A 24,939-nucleotide genomic window follows, 5' to 3' on the forward strand; every position below is an offset into this window, starting at 1 on the left:
GTGTGCACTAATTAGTTTGAGTGTGGTCATGTATACCACAATACAATGTATACACACAGCAAAATGTCATACTGTACCTTATAAATATGTGCCATTTTAATTTGTCAATTATAAGTCAGTAAAGCTGAGGGGAAGAGTAAATGTCAGCAAGTAGGGGAATGTGTGAAAGCAGTTTAACAGCTGGTGCCTTCCAAGAAGCTCCAGTGAGCCAGGTGTGATGACACCTGCTTGTAATGTCTGCACTCAGGAGGTAACCTCACAGACAAGATCAGCCTGGTCCACACAGGGCCAGCCAGAGCCACATGGGAAATCCTATTTAAAAAAAAAAACTTGCTGGGCAGTGGTGGTGCACGTCTTTAATCCCAGCAATCGGGGCAGAGGTAGGTGGATCTCTGTGAGTTCGAGGCTAGCCTGGTCTACAGAGCAAGTTCTGGGACAGGCTCCAAAACTACACAGAGAAACCCTGTCTTGAAAAACAAAAACAAAACAAAAAATTCAAAAACAAAAAAAAAAACCCCTCCAACGGTCCCAACAGTAAAGATGATCCTTCTGTAGTTGCTAAAAGGCTAAGCCAAGCACTAGTGGAAGGAAAAATGACGGTTGGTTCCACTGGATGGACACTAAGGAACGCTAGGATTTCCACAGACTGTAACTAATCAGGGTTTGGGGAGACAGACCTGACTCCTCCAAGGACATGGAGAGGCCGCAGAGGAGGAATAGCAGGGCTTGCAGGGGGAAGAGCAAGGGTGTGTGACCGCAAGGGTGTGTGACCTCAAGGGTGTGTCAGTAAGGAGAGGGTGGAGAGAGCCTGGTAGGACAGAGCCTTCATTCACCAGAGCTCGGACTTTACCCAGATAGCAAAGGGGAACCAAGAGAAGGTTGGGAAGGGAGAGGCGGAGGAAGGGAAAGCGTCGCGGTAAGCAGAGGCCACCACTTCTGCCTTGGGTGGTGGTGAGAGGAGCAGGGGCAGGGCAAGCCCAAGGCAGAGGGACAGGAAAGGGTGAAGAAGACTGAGGTAGACATGGTAAGTGTGGCTACAAAGGGAACTGTGAGGTGGGGATGGTGGAGGTGCCTTTTATCTCATGTCATGGGAGAGCACCACCAAAAACTCCAGGCTAGAGAAGCAGAGCGACCCTGTGTGGAGCAGGTCTGAAGGGAACACAGGAACAACCAGCTCTCCCAGGGGTACTGGCCCATGCCTGTACCATGTTATGAATGACTGTTCTTCTAAGGCCTCTTCACCACCACAGAGACCCCTGGCTAACAACCAGCACATCTGTCCATTCTGTCTTCACTCAGAAATTTAACAAAATATATAAATAGTTGGCACTCCATCTTTTTTTTTTTTTTTTAAGACAACTTGTAGTATCTTATCTTGGCCTCTCCATATCATTTCTACTTCACAGATTGTAAGTGAATTCATTGTTCTCGAGCCTTCCACCTGGGACCCTGACTGGGAATGAGATCTCATGATGTCAAAGCTTAGCACTGCTCAGAGCAGGGTGGACTGGCTGCTTGTGTGCACACACGGATGACGGCGGTTGCCAACAAACCTCATTCTTGTTCTTGGCGGTCGCGTCGCACTTGCTGTTCTCCGGCTTCCGCAGGTGCTCCCACTGTCCTCCCTGGTCAAAAGTGATCATGCTCTGAATAGAATTATCTGGACAGGGAGAGAGTGACGACGTAAGCCCGACACCCTGGAGGTCTCAGAGTCGGCCCACCATGCCAGTTACGCATCCTATGTGTTTCTCCTCACACCCTGCTCCCTTTCCTTCCCCCTTCCCACTCCGCTTTGACTCTGGAGTCTCCCGAGCTCTCAGCACCTTCCACAGGCTCAGCTCAGCCCTGGTGAACAGCAGGCCTGAGGAAGCTGTGCCACAGGTTAGCTGTGCCGCTAACTCCAGATACCATCCGGAGTGCACACTCCTGAGAAACCCAAAAGCATTCCTTTATGCCGTAGTTTGAACCTTAAATTCCTCCCTCTTCTCTACTGCCCAGGTTCTCAGAGCGTGGCTGCCAGAATGAGAGGAGGCCAATGAGAGGAAGTGAGGTCACTGGCTGTGTCCTCGCAGGGGCATCAGGATTTAGCCTCCTTCTCTTCCTGTGTCTGAGGTGACTACATAGAATGTGTACGTTAGAGACAGTGAACATGTGGACTACATAGAATGTGTACGTTAGAGACAGTGAACATGTGGACTACATAGAATGCGTACGTTAGAGATAGTGAACATGTGAACTACATAGAATGCGTACGTTAGAGATAGTGAACATGTGAACTACATGGAATGTGTATGTTAATCACATGGATTACGTGCTATGGAAATCTGGACATCTAAGGTAGATTGGAAATGTGTGTGAGGAAGGGAGAAGGTTTGAATTTAAAACGGGCTAATGCAGGCAATTTTCACTCAGAAAGTAACACAGGAGCCGACTTGAAGAAGCGCTCTACCTGGCAGACCTCTGAGGAAATGGAACTGCCAGGCAGATCTGTGATGAGTTAATGTGCGGCTGGCACATCTGAGGACTGACGGGGGGGGGGGGGGGGGGAGCTGAATGCCAGAGAGCAAATGAGAGAGAAAAGAGCTGGGTGTGCGGTGAGAACTTTGGCTGTCCTAGCACTATGCTCTCTACATGAAAAACAGATACAATGTTAGCTCAGGCTCATTCCTCTAGGCCTAACTCTCCAAATACAGAAGACCTGTAACGTACACTTCCCTCTGTGCACACCTCCTTCCCCCTTCTGCTGCTCTGTGATGCTCTACTTTCTCCACAACACACAAGGGCGGGCTTGTTGGCAGGACAAGCACATCACTGGGGAAGGACCAGCAGGCTCCCGAGGACCTCAAATCCTGACCCGTTCCACTGAAGGAGCCAGAACCAGGCCGAGCCTCACCTTCGGAGAGCATGCTCGTTATGTAGACTCCACGGAGGGAAGTCACGTTGGTGAAGTCAGTCTCTCCGCCTGTGGTGGTGTAGAGATGTCGGTCTAGAGACTTGGAGTAGACGATGCCGCGGTCATCAGAGGTAAAGATCGTGCCAAATCCGGTATCTGATGTGAGAAAGCAAACAAAACCACTGAGTCTTGAGAGGAACCAGAGAAACAAAACAATAATCTTGTCATGAATGCCTGGCCCAGCACATTTGTTGATCACAGCTTCACACGCAAAATCTTCACGTTTGTCTTTAACCCTGGCAGTCAGCTTAGATGCTGGAACCCAGGAGACGCCTTTGCTGTGTGACATAATCAGAAAAGCTCTTCCCAGGTATATTTTGCTGGCACATGCATTGTATTTAGGTTCATATTTCACACATTTCTAAATCTTTGTACTTTAGAATGCTTCTCAAACTCTTCTGTGAAGAATTTAAAAAATTCTAATATATCACAAACTGATAGTTTTATATAAAAAATTATCACTAGAAAAGTGAAATTGGACCGAGACAAAATGTCAGCCCTAACTTTCTATCATTATGTTCAAAAGACATAACGATGCTTTATCAAATGGCTGTGAGTTTCTAGGCTGGGCAAAGCGGCACATACTTGGAATCCCAGCCTCCCGAGTTAAGAGGAGGAGCATTGTGAGCTTGGAGTCACCTGGTCTACAGTGTAAGCCCCCCGTCTCAACACAACATCAAAAAACCAAAGCCGGTGTCTGACTCTTCCCTGTCCTCACCTGGCCCAGACTGCTTGCACTTCAGTTCCACTGAGCAGTCTGCTCCGGGGAGCTCCGCCTTAAGGCACAGCCTTAAGACCACCGGAGGCACCAGAACAAGCGCCTTTTAAAGAGGCAACACATCATCTCTGGGGTATTAATAAACCTCTTGGGGTAAGAAGAGAAGTTGACACGTACAAAAGAACGCTTCTCAGAGCAGAGTCCCAAGTTTACACCTCTGCGGATTCAAGGGTGGGCCACTAAACGGCTCTTACCTCCAGGTTCATCTACATGCATGAATACCATGTCGTCATTGGCTGCCAGAATGGAGTAGAACTGCTCCTGTCCCACGGAAGGAAGCTGCGCCATGCTCCACGTATCCCCTTGGTCTGTTGACACGTGGATCCTTCTCGTTGTATCCTAGAATAAATATACCAATAACTGTATTTTTAATTTTCCGTCAAGGTGTCATGTTAAGGACATGGAACATTTTTTAAATAGTTGTGTTAATCCTTTCCTCGGTGGGTACAATTGCAAGAAGTCCCATGGCAATACTCTAAGCTGTTCCCACTCATCTCCAGGCTATGAAGTGGTCCATTCTATCTTGGCTTTCTCTGGCTCCTCTTGTCCTATGGTCCTCCCAGTCGCTGGCACCCATCTCCTTCAGCAGAGCTAAGGGTGTGACTAGGTTGATAACATTTGCACATGCTTGCTTGAAATTCTCAAAATGATTGCCACTTGTGTGTCTGGTCTCTTTGAGATAAACCTGGCTTTAGAAAATTAATCCAAAGAAATAGATAATTGATGGCCTAGAAGATGAAGATGAAATCCATGTTGGGAGACCACAGGAGAATCAAGATGAGACAGACATGCCTCTAAGGAATTCTCTCCATAGCCATGAAGGGGACCCGTGCAGGTTAGGAGGAGGTCAAGAGTCCAGAACTCCTGGAAGGATACTGGTCAGTGAGAATTTGGATAGGGATCTGCTAAGAAGCAACTGCCCTGGTCTCTGCTCCGGGAGACCAGCAGGTGTGGTGCAGTGGTAGATGCTGTGTCTACTTCCCGTCCTGGATCCCTCTCTTAACCTCACGACTTCAAGGTCACCCACAATCCACTCTTCCAACCCAGTGGGTCATTCTCGGAGTTCACGCAACTCTACCACTCACTTGGGTTTGCCAAGCTGACAGCTGCTGCCTCTGCAAATGCTTTCGTAACAGCATAGTGTCCTGATTTCCCCGGCCTCAGCCCTCCCTCCCATCCAGGCTTCTTAGCTAGATTCCTCCTCTCTTGGCAGCCTTCAGTGGAGAGGTGCTTCAAGCCCTGCTCAATCCTCCCATCTTTTCTCTACCTGCCCACTCCTCAGAAGAAAGCATCCAGTCACACGGTTTTAAGTACCATGAAATTCTGGGAGATTAGTATACACAAATGCTGACTTGTCATTTCCTCTCAGATACATAATAGGCATTTCATATCCAACACTCTGAATTCTTGGGTTTTCTCCCACAAACCTACTCCTCCTATAGCCTTTGCTACTCTGGGAAATGGCACTGTCAAATATCCAGTTGCTCAGGCCAAAGACTCGGATGTTTCCTATGGCCTCACTTTTTTTCTCTCTGACAAGGAACATCTAAGGCACCGGCTCAACCAATTGGCAATACATTTAAATACACACATACAATCTCACCCCATCTCCCCTCACCCACTGTTAACAGTCTGCTTCCAGTTCCCTTGCCCCTCGAATACCTGACAGCCTCTCAGCTGCTTCTCTCGCTACCTCCACTCTTGCCTTCTCTCACGCACACCTATTCTGCTACAGTGGAAGCCAAATCATATTACAGTCCACCTAGAGAATAAAAGTCCTAGCCAGGCAGTGGTGGCACACGCCTTTAATTCTAGCACTCGGGAGGTAGAGGCAGGCGGATCTCTGTGAGTTCGAGGCCAGCCTGGTCTACAAGAGATAGTTCCAGGACAGGTTCCAAAGCTACAGAGAAACCCTGTCTCAGGGATGGGGGGGAATCCTGTGGGCTACAGCTTCCCACTCCACCCCCACCCCATTTCCCCAGTGCTCCAGCCACACCTCACACTCCTTGTCTTCTGGAGGTCTGAGGGGCTGTCTCTGTCCTTGCTGATTCTACCCCAGGCGTGCCCTCCTCAGGTCACATCACCTGGATCCCACCATGCACAGGGCCTGTAAACAGTGCTGCCAGTTCCTGCTGCTCCCCATGTCCCTGTTGTTTGGTTCTTCCCCTAGACAGACCTACTTGCTGTGGTGGTTTGAACAGGAATGCTTGGTCATAAGGGAACGGTGATACTTGACATGACTAGGAGGTGTGGCCTATTGGAGTGGGTGTGGTCTTAGTGGAGGAAGTACATCACTGGGATGGGCTTTGAGGTTTCACAAGTTCAAGCCAGGCCCACTGTCTCTCTCGCTGCCTGCCAATCTGGAAGCAGAACCCTCAGCCCCTCCAGCACCATGTCTGCCTGTGTGCCACCATGCTTCCCACCATGACAATAATAGACTAAACTTCTGAACTGTGATTCAGCCCCGATTAAATGCTTTCCATTTTAGAAGTTGCTGTGGTCATGGTGTCTCTTCACAGCAAGGGAACAGTGGTTGAGACACTTGCTTAGCATGGGCTTCCCCACTTGAATACAAGCTCAGAGAGCAGGAAATACATGTATGTATTCACTGCTATCTTATGAGATTTAGAGTAGCACCCAGTACGTAACAGACCCTCAACTAGCATTATATATTTTATTATGATTATAGAACAATGTACAAATGAATGACTTTCTTCCCCCTCCAGATAGTCATGTCTGAGTAAAGCCAAACACTGGGCCTACAAGTCCAAAACCAAGACTAGTTCCAGTGACAGGGTCAACGTCCACAGTATCCCCTGAGTTAGTCTCTGTCGACAGAATCTCTTCTGAAGCTTTTACTGAAATATTTAAAAATCACAGAGTTGGCAAGATGGCTCAGTAGGTGAAAGTATTTTTGTCACCAAACTTGATGACGCAGGCTTGATCCCTCGGGTCTACACGGTGTACAGAAAGAACGAACTAGTGCAAACCATCCTCTAAGCTCCATACATCCGCCACGGCATGTGTAGGGACACACATATCACCCACAGACAAAATAAATCAGTGTAAACATTTGTTTTTCAAATGCAAGAAGACAAGAAATGCTGTCAGGAGTGCACAGGAAAAGAGATCCACGTGTGTGTTAGCAGGGACATCAGACCCTGAGAGGAAAATACTCACCTTATCAGCCATCACAGAGGCAAAAAGGAAACGGCCCCCAAGACCAAACGAGTAGATTTTCACGCCAATGGTTTTGAAGGTTTTCCCCAAGTCAGACGTTCTCCATAATTCCAGCGCACCAAGGTCAGCTTCTTAAACAAGACAAAGTATCGATTAAAACTTCACTTACAGGTGCCTGCCATCCACAGGGCCGTTCTAGAGCCGCTCTTGTTTAATACAGAGAAGGCACTTCTGTATTAAGGCACATTCTGAGCAAATGACAGCCCATGCAACACGGCATCACACACAGCCTTACACTTGGGTTTGACTCAGGTGAGGTTTTCTAGTGCTCATGACTCACAGTGTTGTACAACAGCAGCAGTGATGATCTCTCTTCATGGCACTTTAAGATGATCTTATTCTGTTTTAAATGATCTTGCTTGAGACTTTCCTTTCTTGTTTATCGTCTAACACACTACACTACTGTTCCATGACAGTGGGCCCTGGGTGTTTTGTCTTCATTGCACTTGTGTGTAGCCTACAGCAAGTACTCAGGTATTTATTGCATGAAAAAAAAAAGATGTTTTCCTTCTGCTTGGATAGTGAGCATGGATTGGGAGGCCAATAGTTCAGCCGACATGAAAGCGATCCATCTTCTACGGGAACCACTAAGGCTGTGAGTCTCCTACTGTTCATGGCCTAGTGTTTGCTGTATCTACACTGCTATTATGGCTTGGATATGAAATGTCCCTCCCACACGGGCCCATGGGTTTAAATGCTTGGTACCGTTTGGGGAGTTGTGGGATCTTTGGGATTGCGGGTCACCGAGGGCAGGACCTGAAGCTGGCATTTACTCCTGATTCTGGTACGAGCTCTTTGCTCCCTGATTGGCTAAGATGAGAACAAGCAATGGCTGTGAGCTTTTACTCCCAAGCAGGGCTGCTCCAGCTGCCATGCTCTCCTTGGTCACTGTGGGCTGCACCCCCAGAAACTGCAAAGGAGAATAAGCCTCTTTTAACCAAGTCGTACTACATACTCCTACTGCCAGGGACAGAGCTGCTTCAGCCAGCATGCCTTCCATGCCATGGTGGACCAAACTCTTTGAAGGAAAGAGCCAAAGTAACCTCTCCTCCCTTTGGTTACTCCTGCTAGTGTTTTGTCAGTGATAGTTTGAGGAAGAATGGCCCCCGAGGCTCATATATTTGAATGCTTATAGTTCATCAGGGAGTGGCACTACTTGAGAAGGATTAGGAGGTGTGGCCTTGATGGAGGAAGTGTGTCACTTAGGGGTGGGCTTTGAGGTTTCAGAAGCCTAAGCCAGGCGCAGTGTCACTCTCTTCCTACTGCCTGTGGATCCAGATATAGAACTCTCAGCTCCTTTTCCAGCATAATGTCTGCCTGCACATCACCATGTTTTGTGCCATGATGATAATGGACTAAACCTCTGAAACTGTAAGCCGGCCCTAAATAAATGCTTTCTTTTATAAGAGCTGCTGGGGTCATGGTGTCTCTTCACAACAACAGGACACTGACTAAGCTAAGCAGTGATGAGAAAAGTAATTATTCCAGAGATTTGGTATCAAAGAGTGCACTCTAGTGACCGTCTGACTGTGTGGCTTTCAGTCTAGTTCTGTAATGAGTTCAGACTAGTTCAAGGAATGAGCAAGAGTCTGCAGCTATGGGACAGATGGGCACCAGAATGCTCTAAGTACGGCTCAGTGGGCCATTCTAGTGGGAGCTCGTGAGGGCCAGAATTCTGGGAGAAATGTAGATGTGAAGGCCAGACTTAAGAGCAGAACAAGATCTCTGTTGGGAACTGGGTTAGAGAACGTTTGTGTCACACTACGGTAAAGAATCTGGCTGTAGTCTGCCTGTGATTTGAAATGTTGAATGAGGTTCAACTGAAAACTAATGGATTAATTTACTTGGCAGAGATGTCAGGCAGTAACATTCAGATTCTGGTATGGTTACTGCTCCCTGGGTGTATAGTCAGGATTGTGGTGAGAATTCAGAGGGCAAGTCGAGAAGGATGCAAAGAATCCTTAGTTTGCCGAAGAGAGGAACGAGAGCAAGTTTCAAGTTGCAGGCAAGGCAGGTGAGACGAGTGGATGTGACAGTTAAAGAGACTAGCCGTGCCAATTACGGTGGCGCCAGACACTCGGCACCGGGGCAGCAGGAAAAGTGCCGTGAGGGCGAGAGCCCACCCGATTAAACCAGAGCCAACATAACCTTTCTCCCCTTAAGCCACGTTTATCAGGTATTTGGTTACAACAACAAGAAATGTAGCACATATGGCCGCTAAGATGAACTTTGTCATCTGCGTGTATGGTTACACTTTTATTGACCTGGGCACGATAAAGGAATTTAGTTGTATTTTCAAGATTTGGAAAGTCATTAACAGCTTTGAATTTTCTGTAGCTACTAAATTTGCAGGAGCATGGGAAAATCTTTTACTTCTAACCCACACAACCCAGAATATTCTACCAAGAATGGGCAGCCAGGACACTCTCTTCTGGGACTACAACATACTTACTGCAGGAGCCATTCACATAGGTGGTAAAGAAGATGATGTTGTCTGCTCCCCTACAAAGAGGCAAAGACAGGGATAAGAAATGGAGTAAGGCTGGTCGCAAAGGCCCTGGCAGCGTCTGGCATGCTGCTCACTGTGCTTGGTCCGGTTCACAGTCCTCAAGAGGAAAAGTGGGGAAGCCGCTCAGATGGTCCCCGGGTGGAGCTCCCCACAGCCTGCACCCCTTTGTCTCCTAGAGCCATCTACCTCACTGTGAGAACTCTGCGGTCACACTGACGGGCTTGCACTCCTACTCGGCCACTGGACGCACACCATTCCCCCGCAGCTTCATGCTTCTCTCGAGTCACTAAATCATAACCTCACAACTCCCAGCAACAAGCTTAAAAACTAGTCCTCCTGTGGGGCTCTCGTGGTCACTCTAACTGGAAGTCTTTCCTTTTCTGCTATAAAATTCTAGAGCAGTGGCTTCTCAAAAAGTTCTGCTTCGCTACGGACACTTGGAGTGTCTGATGACAGTTCTGGTTGCCACACCTGAGATGGGGCGAGGAGAAGGCAGAAGTTACTCCCGGCATCTAGTGGGTACAGATGGGAACCCTTCTGAACACCTCGAAGTGCACAGAACACTCCCTCAGGGATGACTCATCCCGCCCAATATGTCATTGGTAGTGAAGGCAAGAATCCCTGCTCAAACAGCCATGGAGCCGGCATGAGGGAAGCCCCATGCTAGAGCACTGTGCCCGACGACACGCTGTCTGCCATCTGCTGCTATCTGTCACCTGGCCAGTTGTTTTAATTGCGCGGTGTGTGTCTCATTGCCTCTGCCATAGTGATTGGCTTTTTCGGGTCAGTCGCTTTGTGGTTTCCCATCTGAATTTAGCCTGGTGCTTTTTTTGGGGGGGGGTCAGGCAGGGGTTTGAGACAGGGTTTCTCTGTAGCTTTGGTACCTGTCCTCGAACTCACAGAGATCTGCCTGCCACTGCCTACCAAGTGCTGGGATTAAAGGCGTGAACCACCACCACCCCAATTTAGTTAGCTTGGTGGTTTTCATGAGCTTAGTTGAATTTAGATGAATTTAGTTATTTCATCAAATAGACAACTAGGTCAGAAGTTGAATTATCTAAATGAAACTTGGAAAGGTGGTTTGCGGGGAAGGAGATCCTAAGAGCACTTATAGGTTACCATCAGCAGAAGGTCCCGGGTGTAAGCATGCTTTTTAGAACTTCAGGCTGGACATTCCTAGAGATCAAAGGTCTAAAGGTGAGTTACCAGCATCAGTAGCCTAGCTACCCTGAGTTTAGAGCTAAACAATTAAATATTGTACAAAAGTAAAATATCAGGGCTGGAGGGATGGTTCAGCAGTTAAGAGCATTTGTTGCTCTTGCAGAGGACCCGAGTTCGATTCCCAGCACCCACATGATGGTTCACAACTAACTGTAACTTCTGGACCAGAGGATCTGATGCCCATTCTGACTCCCATAGGTACCTCGAGCATGTGGTACACATATATACACATAGGTAAAACTCATTAGAAAAAAAAATTAGGGCTGGAGAGATGGCTCAGCGGTTAGGAGAGCTGACTGCTCTTCCAGAGGTCCTGAGTTCAATTCCCAGCAACCATGTGGTGGCTCATAACCACCTATAATGAGATCTGGTACCCTCGTCTGGCCTACAGACAGAATACTATATAAATAAATAAATAAATCTTTTTAAAAATTAAATGTAAAAAGCCTTGTGTAAAGCTGGGTGTAGTGGCACATACCTTTGATCCCAACACCCAGGAGGTAGAGGCAAGCAGATATCTGTGAGTTTGAGAGCAGCCTGGCTTCATAACATGTTTTAAAACAGCCAGGGCTACATAAAGAGACCCTGTCTCAAAGCAAAACATCACATATACATAATGAAGAAACCTTGCATAGGCAATAAAATATCATTCAAAAATAGCCTTTTATTATAAAGATGAATTTCAATGGCTAAGGTTACCACACCTTAAAATGATATGAGTATTTTAGTTCTGTTAGAAGTGACTTGTTAATGTACAAATGACTTTCTTGCTGTCAAAAAAGTCCGTGTTCAGAGTGGACCCAGTGGACCCAGTGCCAGCACCACTGATTAAAACATGAAATCAGGTGTGGCCTGGGCACAGAAGCACTCCAAAATCCTCCTTTAATGAACGCTTCTGGAAAAGGCCCACCTCATTTAAGTAGCATAGCTAGTATTTTAAGTGCTTTGGGTAGATATATTTCAAATATGTATGATTTATTTCTTCTGGTTCCCTAAGTAGAACACATAAAACCTTGGGATCTGGGGTCGTTGCCACGAACATTAATCATATCAAGCCATAATGCAGTGTTCTCCCAGAAGCTGCTGAAGTGAGTGTCCTTCCTTGATCCAGCACAGTTAATTGTATCCTGAATGCTGTCTGTTTTCTCACGGCTCTCCTGCCGGCCTCCAGCTTTCAGGTGTAATTCTAACATTGTAGGGTGTTTGCTGCTAGCGGCCCTGCAGCTCATCTCTGGCAGCAATCTGCTCTTAACTGGGGAACCAGATTTGTTGAAATGAGTCGGTGGAAAGGAAGAGACTCTGAACGCGGACCTGAGCTTGCAGAATGTGGGAGGTCTGAGGCTGCCGACTCAATGCTTGTTTCACCACCCTCCAGAGTCTGCAAAGAGGTCTCCTTTCGCCAAGGGGAACCTGACGCCCAGAGAGGGAAAAGCACTGACTAGAAACAGAGCTGGGCTGGGACAAAGCAACTTTGCTCCCAAGTTGGAGCTGCCTCTGGTACACGGCACATGGTCTTTGGGCAGGCACAGAGGGTAGGGCACACTGCCAACAGAAGAGAGTGTTTTCTTGCTGCAAATGGTGGCACTTGCGCAGTCTGGAAGCCCTTTTGGCTCTTCCTGCGTTCACACTGTTTTACGCAACTGAAATGGAGTGCTAGACGAGGAAGTGTAAGCCCGGCTATAGAGAAGTACCAAAGACCCCGCATTAAAGCCCCATTTTATGTCCCAATTGATGTTACCAGCTACGGAGAAAAACTCTTTGTAGGCAGCAGTCACATGACTTATAACAGTCATTGAGACAAAAATCCTCTGCCAACACAAATAGAAGCTCCTCCAGGGTCAGGTCTGCGTCCCGGCTCTCTTCCTATCCCCCATGGAGCTCCTCCAGGGTCAGGTCTGCGTCCCGGCCCTCTTCCTATCCCCTATGGAGCTCCTCCAGGGTCAGGTCTGCATCCCAGCCCTCTTCCTATCCCCCATGGAGTTCCTCCAGGGTCAGGTCTGTGTCCCAGCCCGCTTCCTATCCCCTATGGGACCCTGGAGAGCACTTGGCATAGAGCAAGTACTTGCTATTTATTCATGTGACTTCTGGCAGCACTAAGGTTTAGGGCTCTGCACAGATGGAGTCTTGTGTTACTCACCATTTGGCCAAACATACTGCTTTGTGGATTTCTTCCCATTTTTCCCCAAAATTCTTGGACACCCACAGGCCATTCTGAAAGATTATAAATGACTTATCAAAATTCCAGCTTTATTCTGTGCAGCTGTTTATATGACCTTTCGTGATTCACTTCCAACCAGTCAGTATCGTAGAAAGACATATTGGAGCTGTCTGAGCAAAACACTCACACACACACACATGCATGTGCACATATTACTTAGACTCGGAGTCTTGGAATTGAGAACAACAAATTCATCTAAAGCACCCTGCGTGCCAGGCCCCGTACCAGACACTGCATTCCTGCCTCTTGAGGAGCTCACAGTTTAACAAGAGACACAAGAGAGCTCACTACCATATAGAGTTATGGATGTGGTCCAGCGTAGAAGAGGGGAGTGGAGGCACAACGCACAGCGACAGCTGACTGAAACGATGGGCGGCACGATGAAAAGGATCAGGGGACGCTAGTGCAGAAAGACAAATGAAGACTAGCAAAGGCAGGAAGGGGACAAACATAGAGGAGCATGAAGGTCAAAGGACATCAGTGGTGCAAAACTCCAAGGTGAGAAGATGAGGAGAAGTGAGGTGCACTCAGGGGGGTGGGGCTGAGGAGCCTGGCTTTTATGGGAGCTCTCAGCAGGAAGGTCACTAAGAGGGAACAACAGCGTCACCTTTTAGGTCACAACCATAGAGGAGAATGGAGAAAATGGATTTCAGAGCATCCCAGCTAGAGGCAGGATATGAAAGCTAGAGGCCTTCAACCATGGCCTTGAGGAACGGGATCAGTCAGAAATGAAGCCAGAATAGAACTGACTTTTCCAATAGTTCAGTGTGTGTGTGTGTGTGTGTGTAAGTCAATAACGTCAGGTATGGGGGATGTGGGGTACATTGTATCGTTAACTACTATAAATATTGTAGGAACACGCCTGAGAGGGGAGCAGAGACGATCAGCTGGGACTGAGTTGGAGCTGCCTGTGGGACACATACCTGGAGAAACCTGGGGTCAGCAAGACAGGAACCTGCTGGCCTCTGGGAAAGCCAGAGCAGGAGGTAAGGATGTGAGAGTCTACATTCTAAGCAGAAAACAGCCGGGGGGTTGCTTAGTGCAAAATGAACAGAAGGCAGTGAAAGAGTTTAAGAAAGAGACCACCAAGAAAGTCCATCTAGAAAGGTAGGGCCAGAGAGTATGGGGTCATAGAGCCAAGGAAACGGAAGTCCCAGGATGCGTGATTGGCCGCTGCTTTGAAATGGAGCAGTTAAGTACAAGATGTCTGTCAGTGTCAGGAGCCCACTGAGGAGCCTCAGTGGGGGTTGGACAGAAATACCCTGACTCAGCAGAAGCGGACTGGGGCCCATCTGGGCGGAATCAGTCTTCAGTGTTATTCTCCCCAACTTCCTCTCCTCTGTGACAGTGACACTCTTAGGAGGGTGGCGAGTCACAGTGTCCTTTGCAGTTCAAGAATGGTGACTGCAAACGTTTCTCTCCTTCCCTATTCCAGCAGCAGCAGAATTCACTCATTAAAATAACATATACGGCAACTCTACATCACATGTACCTGGAACAGAGGGTCTGCAGAAGTCATTCCCAGACGGGAGGAGTGTAAAAACACATTTCATCATGAGGAGACTTAAGGAAAAAGTCCTTTAAAGCCGGGATATTCTGGTGCTGTAGACCAGGAAAGGCAAGCTCAGCTAGACTCACCTCAGTGCTGAGGGCGAGCAGGTAGTCAGAGTTCTGAGGGCTGTACATCATCTGAGTCAGAGGATGAAAGGGGAGGTCTGTCTGCACAAAGTTCTTGGCGAAGTCTGAGGACCTGAACACTCGGCCTCCTCGGCTTCCACCGGATACCTCTGCTGTTAATATCACCTGGCCCGAGAGAGGAGAGGTCAGGGTTAGGAGGAACATGGTGAGGGCAGAGGTGTGTATGTGTCTGTTTGTCTGTCTCCAAGTTCTAGTCTTAAAAGAAAGATACCCTGAATTGAGCGAATGTATACCTGTTTTTTTTTTTTTTTTTTTTTTTGACTCCAGTTAGTTTTAAGATGTAGTTTTCCCAAAGACTACAACGCTGTCAAAGGGAACAACTACCACATAAGTATGAAGGGTTTTGGTGCATTTTGGATGTGAATCAGGAAAAACAATCTGCACTAAACCCCACTGGTTTGTGATCAGTGTGGTAGTTTGAATGTAACTGGCCCCCATAAGCTCACAGGGAGTGGCATTATGAGGAGGTATGGTTTTGTTGGACTAGGTATGGCCTTGTATCACTTCAGGGGCAGACTTTGAGGTCTCCTTTGTTCAAGTTTTGCTCGGTGTGACACTCAGACCACTTTCTGCTGCCTGTGGGTCAAGACGTAGGATCCCCATCTTTTCCAGCACAATGCCTATCTGCACACCACCACGTCACACCGTGATGATGAGGGACTGAACCTCTGCAAATGGAAGCCACCCCAATTAAATGTTTATAAGAGTTGCCATGATCATGGCGTCTCTTCACAGCAACAGAAACCCTAAGACAATCAGCATCAAACTATGTTTAATATTAAAAAGCCGTAATACCAAACTAAAACGCTGTCCTAATTTCATTTATGCTGTTTGATAAAACACACTGAGAAGAAACACCTTACACCTTAGGGGAGGAAGGGTTTATTTGGCTCTCAATCCCAGGTTGCAGTCCATCATTGTGTGGAAGCCGAGACAAGGATCTGAAGCTGTTGGTTACATCCACAGTCAAGGGCAGAGTGTGAAAACGCGCATGCCTACTCTTGTCTGGTGTCCTTTCCGCACCTGCACTCCCTATGTTCCTCTCCCTAGGAACTGTGCTGCTCACACCGGGCTAGGTCCTCCCACATTGATTAATGCTATCAAGACACCCCCAGAGATATGCCCTTGGGCCAGTCTGATCTAGACAACTGTCTACTGAGGCACTTCCTGAGTGATTTTAGATTGTGTCATGTTGATAATTAAAACTAGCATCCCAATGCAATACTGTGAGACTGTAGGTCACTCCAACACTGACAGCTTCAGATGGCAAGCAGTACCCACTTCACATCACAGGAATGAGTCTTACCTTTCCGGAGTTCTCAGGACCAATCGCCATGCCAAATTCAGTCCGAATGAAGGTGTTATTGATGAGGTTTGTAATATCCTTAAAGTTCTTTCCATAATCCTCACTGAAAGGGAGGAGACAGGAAAAAGAAGGATGTTTAGAGTGTGGTGTGGCAAGCCTGCTAGACTTCTTGGCCTTTATTCCCCTTTCGTGACTTTCTCAGTCAGGGTGGAATTAGCCTGAAGAACACAATACTTTCCTTGCCAGTGACAGGTTCCAGAATGGGGGAGTGACCTAACGTAGAGCCAAAAAGAGAAAAAGGCCTTCCCAGGAGATTTTCTAGGAAGCACATTACAGATAAGATACTTGTTAAAACTGGTTGGCCTTCTTCCAGACCAGTGGTTCCCAAATGGGGTGGATTTGTTCTCCACTCTGAGGGATGTCTGAGGACAGCTTTGATTGTCTCAGTCCAGATACTCTTTATGCTGCTGAACATGCTGCAATGCATAGGGCAGCCCCACAGTAGGGTGTTATCTGGACCCAAGTGTTGAAGCATCATTGCTGAGAAACACCACAGTGTGGTATGTGAATGCAAAATTAATTAATTAATTAATAAAGATGTTTTTCACAATGAAAGGGCAACTGAGGTGACTCTAGAATCCCAGAAAAGCAGAGATACAACACAGGACGTTTCTCTGTATTTAGTTATGTGAATCAACAAGTTCCTTGTTAGTCAAGCTAGTTTGAATTGGGCCTCTGCTAAACTGCAGCCCAAGAGCTCCTAACTAACCTGTGAGTCCACGTTACCATGGTAAAGCCGGGGATTAAGTGCTCGTGGTTCTGATGTTTTCCTGTGAGAGGTTAGCATCTCTAGCTCAGGCATAAGCTACTAACTCAAGTAGCCTGAAAACTACAGTTAGAGAAAGCAAACAACCAACCCCCACTTTTGGTTTTGCAGTTTTCCCCAAAATTTCCTCCAATAAAGCTTCTGGGAAGCTGGAATCCATGTGTAGCCTTTTGAGAAGAGGATCAGTAGCTGTCTGATGATAGGCCTAGAAGAGGATCAGTAGCTGTCTGATGATAGGCCTAATACCATGGACAACTCCCTGAAAAGGACACGGAAAACTCAGACTTAATCTTGATGCAATTTACAGGAACTGGACTTGATGCGGGAGTTGGGCTTCCCACCTTTGTCGGAGAAGCTTGATCATAAAGTAAGCTGAGAAGAGACTGGATGCTCAGCCCTTACTGGGGCATCTTCATCAGCTCCCACCCTCTGCCAATGCTCGCTCGGGGAACATCACAAAAAATGCGGAAAGAAGGGAAAAGCTGGAAGATGGGGAGAGGACTGCTGGGAAATTCTGGCTGTGACACAGCAGTCACACTCATGAAGTCGCACCAACTGTGGCTACCAGCACAAGATCAAGCTGGCCGAAATTCCCATACAGATGGGGAGAGGACCTCCAGGCCCCACCCACCCTGCACTGAGGAGCTACAGGCAGATAGCTGACGGGGAAGGGAGAAGCATGTTTCTTTGTTGGTATGAAGAGTGGTAAATTTCTCAATATTCTGCTCAATGATTATCTATTAGTGAACACATTGCAAGACAGGTTCTCAGAACCAGAGGAAATCTGCGTAGTGTTTACATTTATTACTTAATAAGATACTATAACTCTTGGGAGAAACCTCAGTAAATAATCAAACTGAGGAATACGAGAGAGGCAAAGCGTTGAGGAGACCACTGTGTGACCCCTGTGTTTCACAGCAGCTGTGCAAGGGGAGGCAATTTATCAAAAGTCAACTAGCTACTTAAAGACTAACTTGAAACCACAGTCCAGTCCTCTAACTCTTAGCCCCAAACTAGAGACAACGTCTATTTGTGAGGAGTCTTTTCTGCTTACAACCAGGGAATCATTTCTCTGGTCAGTCTCTACTTGGCAGTAGAAGCCAGAGGCACAGGGACATGCCTATGCCTGCTTGAGCATTCTCCCATTCTCCGAGGATGATACAGCAAACCACATCTTGGAGTTACTAGGGTGACGCCTCTACATCCTACCCCTGACACACACACACATAAGACAGAGTGGATACTATCCAGCAGTTTCCTTTACTGCCCTGTCTCTGGCTTTGGAGTACAGGATCTTTCTTGTTTTCCAGGAAGCCAGCAGGGGACATGCATAGCAGTGCACAGCTCTGCAGGGTGCACACCACTAATAGCTCAGACAACTGTCCAAGGGGCTGTGGCAGGTTGATTATCCCTGGTTTACAAATCTTCCTTCATAGCATCCCCAGGGAACCTTCACAAACCTGTTGGCACAGCTGCTTGCTTTTTAAGAACTTGGTAACAATAAACACATCCCTGCCCTCCAGAAAAAGAAGGCCACATGGGTGAAACAAACAAACAAAAATCCCTGGCAACCCTCCACTACGATCAGCTGCTTAGCAAGTGGAGAGAACGGGTAGAGCTAACCACTGGGAGTTCAGTGGATTTCCCTTGATGTACTTTATGCTCTAGCATGAACTGGAAATCAATAAAACATCCTGAAAAAGAAACCTATTTCTCAAACTCCATATGACAATATAATTATAAACAGTAATCAAATGATTGCTAACCATGGAAACCCTGTAAAACCATCTGCTTTAGAAATAAGTCTTAATGACAATTCCAGTCACATCTTCTGGTTACCCAGAATAAGTAATCATGTTAGTCTATGTCTGTGGTGTGAACATGGGCGTGAACAGTTTCAGCTCAAGATGTCACCAAGCACAAATGTGTGTAGAACAGAACTTGTCTAAGTCACTTGGCTATGATAAAGGAATACCATATTCTGGAGGTCCAGAAGCCCAAGATCAGGGCACTGAGAGATTCCATGTTTGCTGAGGTCCAATTCCTACATCTTTTACTTATTTGCTTTTTAACTGGGGGCTTGCTATGCAGCCAGGTTTGAACTCACTGTGTAACATATCCTCCTGCCTCAGGCTACCAAGTACCTTATGTCAGGGATATGCCATCACACTTAGCTCTGCACCACTCTCCTGTCATCGTGACTGTGCGGGGCTGAAAGGTTAAGCAGATCTCTGAGGTTTCTTTTTTTTTCTTTTTTTTCTTTTTTGATTTTTCGAGACAGGGTTTCTCCGTAGCTTTTTGGTTCCTGTCCTGGAACTAGCTCTTGTAGACCAGGCTGGCCTCGAACTCACAGAGATCCGCCTGCCTCTGCCTCCTGAGTGCTGGGTTCTGAGGTTTCTTTTAAACGACACTAACACTATCAGTAAGGGCCTTGCTCTCATGTCCTAATCGAACCTACCTAAGGTCCCTCCTCATATAGTTCAGGAACTCTTGCTTAAGGAATGGGGCCACTCACAGTGGGTTGAATCTTCTCATATCAATTAACCATCAGAAATATCCGGCACAGGCATGCCAAGGGCGAACCTGCTCTAGACAACCGTGGGGAGAGGGGTTTTAAGATAGGGTTCTTGTCAGGAACTCGCTCTGTTGACCAGGCTAGCCTAGACCTGCCTTCACCAAGTGCTGCGATTAAAGGTGAGCATCACCATGCCAGGGATAGACAACTCCTTGAGACTTTCTTCTTGCTAGGTACGCCTTTATTCTAGCACTCAGAAGGCAGAGGCAGGCAAATTTCTGCCAGTTTGAGGCCAGCCTGCTCTACATAACAAGTTCTAGGCCAGCCAGAGCTACATAGTGAGACCCTCTCTCAAAATGAGTAAATAAATAGGTTTTATTCTCAAGTGATCCTATTATGCCAGGTTGACCATTTAAAATGACCACAAACATCTCAATCAGATATGGTAAGACACCAGGTACAGTGCATCCTGCAGCACACAAGAAGGGATAAGTCAAATAAAAACTACTACCACTAAAATATATAGGCTACCCAAAGTTACAGGCTCTTGCCATTTCTCTCGGTTACCCTCCAAAACTTTACAGTAAGATCCCACTGCTAAAGGCACCACATGCTTGAGTCACAAAGCACGGAGAAATACAGCCGGTCTTGACCGGGAAGCTTCACCTCTACAAGGCAGCTTTATTTTATTGAGCTGTACATTTTTTCTACTCCCTTCCCTTCCTCTCCCCTCCCCTACAACTCACTCTCATGGACCCCATGCTCCCAATTACTCAGAATATCTTGTCTTTTTCTACTTCCCATGTAGATTAGATCTATGCATGTCTCTCGTAGGGTCCTCATTGTTGTCTAGGGTCTCTGGGATTTGTAGGCTGGTTTTCTTTATGTTTAAAAACCACTTATGAATGAGTACATATGATAATTATTTTTCTGGGTCTGGGTTACCTCACTCAATATGATGTTTGCTAGCTCCATCCATTTGCCTGCAAACTTCAAGATGTCATTATTTTTTTCTGCTGTATAGCACTCAATTGTGTAAATGTACCACATTTTCCTTATCCATTCTTCAGGCAAGGGGCACTTAGGTTGTTTCCAGATTTTGACTATGACAAACAATGCTCCTGTGAACATAGCTGAGCACATGTCCTTGTGGTATGATTGAGCATCATTTGGATATATACCCAAAAGTGGTATTGCTGGGTCTTGAGGAAGGTTGTTTCCTAATTTTCTGAGAAATTGCCACACTGATATCCACAGGGGCTATACCAGTTTGTACTCCCACCAGCAATGCAGGAGTGTTCCCTTTACCCCACAACCTCTCCAGCATAAGTTGTCATCAGTGTTTTGATCTTGGCCATTTTTTACAGGTATAAGATGGAATCTCAGCGCTGTTTTGATTTGCATTTCTCTCATGACTAAGAATGTTGAGCATTTCCTTAAGTGTCTTTCTGACATTTTAAGATTTTAGATTCCTCTGTTGAGAATTCTCTGTTTAGTTCTGTACTCCATTTTTTAATTGGATTATTTGTTCTTTTGATGACCAACTTCTTGAGTTCTTTGTATATTTTGGAGATAAGACTCTGTCTGATGTGGGGTTGGTGAAGATCTTTTCCCATTCTGTAGGCTGTCATTTTGCCTTGTTGACCTGTCCTTTGCTTTACAGAAGCTTTTCAGTTTCAGGAGGTCCCATTTATTGTTTCTCTTAATGTCTATGCTACTGGGTTTATATTTAGTAAGTGTTCTCCTGTGCCAATGCGTTCAAGTGAACTTCCCACTTTCTCTTCTTTGAAGTTCAGTGTGGCTGGCTTTATGTTGAGGTCTTTGATCCATTTAGACTTGAGTTTTGTGCATGGTGATAAACATGGATTTGGTCTTGATTTAATTTTGGTAAGTGATATTTATCCAGAAAGTTGTTCATTTCCTTTAAGTTTTTCAATTTTGTGGAGTACAGGCTTTTGAAATATGACCTGATGATTCTCTGGATTTCCTCTGTGTCTGTTGTTTATGTCCCCCTTTTCTTTTTTGATTTTGTTAATTTGGATATTCTCTCTCTGCCTTTTGGTTAATTTGGATAAAGGTTTGTCTATTTTGTTGATTTTCTCAAAGAACCAACTCTTTGTCACACTGACTCTTTGTATTGTTTTGTTTCTATTTTGTTGAGTTCAGCTCTCAATTTGATTATTTCCTGCCCTCTAGTTCTCTTGGGTGAGTTTGCTTCTTTTTGTTCTAAAGTTTTCAAATGTTCTGTTAATTCACCAGTTTGGGATTTCCCAGCTTTTTTATGTAGGCATTTAGTGCCATGAACTTTCCTCTTAATATTGCTTTCATTGTGTCCCATAAATTTGGGTATGTTGTGTGGTCATTTTCATTGAATTTTGGGGAGTCTTTAATTTCTCCCTTTGTTTCTTCCTTGACCCATTGATGCTTCAGGTGAGCATTGTTTAATTTTCATCTGTTTGTGGGTTTTCTGGAATTAGTGTTGCTGTTGAATACTAATTTTAAGCCATGGTGATCTGATAAGGTACATTGGGTTATTCCAATTTTTTTGTATCTGTTGAGGTTTGTTTTGTTACCTAGTACATGGTCTTTTTGAGAAGGTACCATGATGTGCTGAGAAAAAGGTATATTCTTTTCTGTTTGGATAGAATATTCTATAGATGTCTGTTAAGTCCATTTGAGTCATAACATCTGTTAGTTCCCTTATTTCTCTGTTCATTTTTTGTCTGACTGGCCAGTCCAGTGCTGAGAGGGGAGTGTTGAAGTCTCCCACTATTAGTGTGTGGGGTTTAATGTATGATTTAAGCTTTAGAAGTGTTTCTTTTACATATGAGGGTGCCCTATATTCGGGGCATAGATGTTTAGTATTGAGATTTCCTCTTGATGATTTTTCCTGTGACTAATATGAAATGCCCTTCCTTGTCTCTTTTGATTGATTTTAGTTGAAGTCTATTTTGTTAGCAATTACGATAGCTACACCAGCTTGTTTCTTAGGTCCATTTGATTGAAAAATTTTTTTCCCAACCCTTTACTCTGAGGTAATGTCTGTCTTTGAAGTTGAGGTGTGGTTCTTGTATGCAGCAGAAGGATGGATTCTGTTTTCATATCTAATCTGTTAGCCTGTGTCTTTTTATAGGTAAGTTGAGTCCATTTATATTAAGAGATATTAATGACCAGTGATTGCTATCTCCTGTTAATTTATTTTTCATTGTTGGTGATGTTATTTTGTGTATTTTCCCTTCTTTGGGATTTGCTGCTGTGAGATCATCAATTGTCTGTGTTTTTGTTGATGTAGCCATCTTCCCTGGGTTGGAGATTTCCTTCTAGTACTTTGTGTAAGACTGAATTTGTGGCTAGGTTAAATCTTGTTTTGTCATGGAATATCTTGTTTTGTCCTTCTATGGTGATTGAAAGTTTTGCTGGGTATAGTAGTCTGTGCTGGCATCCGTGGCCTCTTAATGTCTGCATAACGCTTGACCAGGACTTTCTGGCCTTCACTGTCTCCATTGAGAAGTCAGGTGTAATTCTGATAGGTCTGCCTTTATATGTTACTTGGCCTTTTTCCTTTGCAGCTCTTAATATTCTTTCTTTATTCTGTATGTTTAGTGTTTTGATTATTATGTGGTGAGGGGACTTTTTTTTTGATCCAGTCTATTTGGTGTTCTGTAAGCTTCCTGTATCTTCATAGGCATATCTTTCTTTAGGTTGGGAAAGTTTTCTTCTATGATTTTGTTAAATATATTTTCTGTGCTTTTGAGAACTTCTCTTTTCTTCTATAACTATTATTCTTAGGTTTGGTCTTTTCACGGTGTCCCATATTTCCTGGATATTTTATGTTAAGCTTTTGTTAGATTTAATATTTTCTTTGAATGATGACTCAGTTTCCTCTATTGTATCTTCAGCGCTTGAGATTCTCTCTTCCATCTCTTGTATTCTGCTGTTTTCTCATGATTTCTGTTTCTATAATTCCCTCGACTTGTGTTTTCATTATTGTCTCTATTTCAGTTTTCAAGTCATGAATAGTTTCTTTCATATGTTTGATTGCTTTTTCTTGGTTTTCTTTAAGGGATTTGTTGATGTCTTCCAATTTTTTGTTTGTCTTTTCCTCCATTTCTTTGAGGGAATTTTTCATTTCCTCTTTAAGGACCTCAAACATTCTCCTAAAGTTATTTTTAGGATATTTTCTTCTGCTTCATCTATATTTGGTTGTTCAGGTCTTACTGTTGTAGGGTTACTAGTTTTTACTGGTGTCGTGTTGTTCTTTGTGGTGTTGCGTGTGCTCTTACCTTGTCTTCCCATCCTTTCCTCTAATTGGTGTGGTTGGGGCTGTCTGTGACTCTGGTGATCAGCCTTCCAGGTGCCAGTGGATCCAAGGCTCAGATGGTTGCTCCTCATGGTGCAGTCAGGCCCACGGTTCCAGTCGCTCCATTGGTCACTGTGTGTTCCTGAAGGTCGCTTGGCACTCCTGGGTTTTGGTCTGCTCCTGTGGATCTCACTGTCTCAGGCCTACTCCGGCCTAGGTTGGGTTGATGGCTCAGTCCTGTCTCTGTCCCTGGTCTGGATCCACTACTGCTGAGGTCCCTGGCTTGGGGTTGGTCCTGCAAAGACCTCTGGCTCTGATCTACTGCCTCAGAGTTCCCAGACTTGGGTATTCCCAGACCTGCAGAGGTCCTGGCTCAGGTCTATTCCCTCGGAGGTCCCAGTCTCACACCCGGACCCACAGAGGTCTCTGGACAAGGTAGCTTTTATAGTGCTGGAAAGTTCTATGCATCATCTTACTCAGTCGTGAACACTACATGCTACAGTAATGACCAGCCTTGTACGATATGGCCACTGGTGCGATGGTGGCAGTAACAACATAGGAGTAACCAACCAGTTTCTAACTGGATTTGAAGCCCACTCCTCAAGATGGAACCCACAGCACACCTGCACTGTTCCTGGGGCCATGAACTTGCGGCAAGACAGGCTGTAGGCCCTAGGGAAGAACCTGCCACTAGTACTCTGCTGAGTGGACACAGGTTAACCCAGTTCCTAATGATGTCCTACTAAACTCAAAGACTCATGCACCTTCCAGATGTAATTGGAGATGCTTCCTTTTTCAGCAGACGGCAATTAATACCGAGACCTACAACTGGCCAAAGCGGAATGAATAAGAGAGATTGTGGAGCTCTCGGCCCTAAATGGAACATCTGTGTCACACCCCCTCTTCCCACAGTACAGGAAGCATTGTGGAAGAGGGTGGAAAGACTGTCACAGCCAGAGGTGGGGGATGACAAGGAAAGTGTTTCCTGTGCCAGCCTTTAGATGTAGGCTCAGTGTCGTTTTCACCGCAGTAGATGGTAAAAGACAAAAGGACCATGTGTTCAGCGCCAACCTGGGCTACACAGTGGGATTCTGTCACAAGCAACAAACATGTATGTGTATATATGTACTCATATCAACACATATGTATGGAAAGTTTGTTAAAATATATAGTGGCATATTGCTTTTAACACAATTTCAATTCTATATTATCAAGAATTTTTAATCAAAGCAAAAGAAAGGTCCTAGACACTCAAATTCCTTTTATCTAACAGTTCTAAAGTTTCATTTTTTGCATCCATATTTTCATGATTTCCATAAAATATATTTTCTCAAGAATTATAAAACACAACAAAATATTAAAAATAAAAACATGA

The 24,939-nt window shown here is 45.6% G+C and overlaps 1 protein-coding gene across 4 annotated transcripts in view; it reads right to left on the reverse strand.

The window, feature by feature from the left end:
• The window catches only part of Sort1 (sortilin 1), an 83,055-nt gene that overhangs the window by 21,808 nt on the left and 36,308 nt on the right, over positions 1–24,939 (reverse strand). For 2 of the 4 annotated variants that reach the window (XM_041675582.1, XM_041677194.1), the window contains exons 4-11: positions 15,924–16,026; positions 14,558–14,722; positions 12,839–12,912; positions 9,424–9,473; positions 6,912–7,039; positions 3,926–4,070; positions 2,894–3,049; positions 1,554–1,660 (exon numbers count right to left, since the gene is read on the reverse strand). In XM_041675582.1, the coding sequence (XP_041531516.1) occupies positions 1,554–1,660; positions 2,894–3,049; positions 3,926–4,070; positions 6,912–7,039; positions 9,424–9,473; positions 12,839–12,912; positions 14,558–14,722; positions 15,924–16,026 (928 nt within the window). Of the gene's footprint in view, positions 1–1,553; positions 1,661–2,893; positions 3,050–3,925; positions 4,071–6,911; positions 7,043–9,423; positions 9,474–12,838; positions 12,913–14,557; positions 14,723–15,923; positions 16,027–24,939 lie in introns of all 4 variants that reach the window. The other 2 variants (XM_041674855.1, XM_041676377.1) reach the window with 1 other exon arrangement.

The sequence above is a fragment of the Microtus oregoni genome, unplaced genomic scaffold, assembly GCF_018167655.1.
Source record: "Microtus oregoni isolate MIOR12 unplaced genomic scaffold, Mior012 000000F_ref0000247, whole genome shotgun sequence".
NCBI lineage: Eukaryota > Metazoa > Chordata > Mammalia > Rodentia > Cricetidae > Microtus > Microtus oregoni.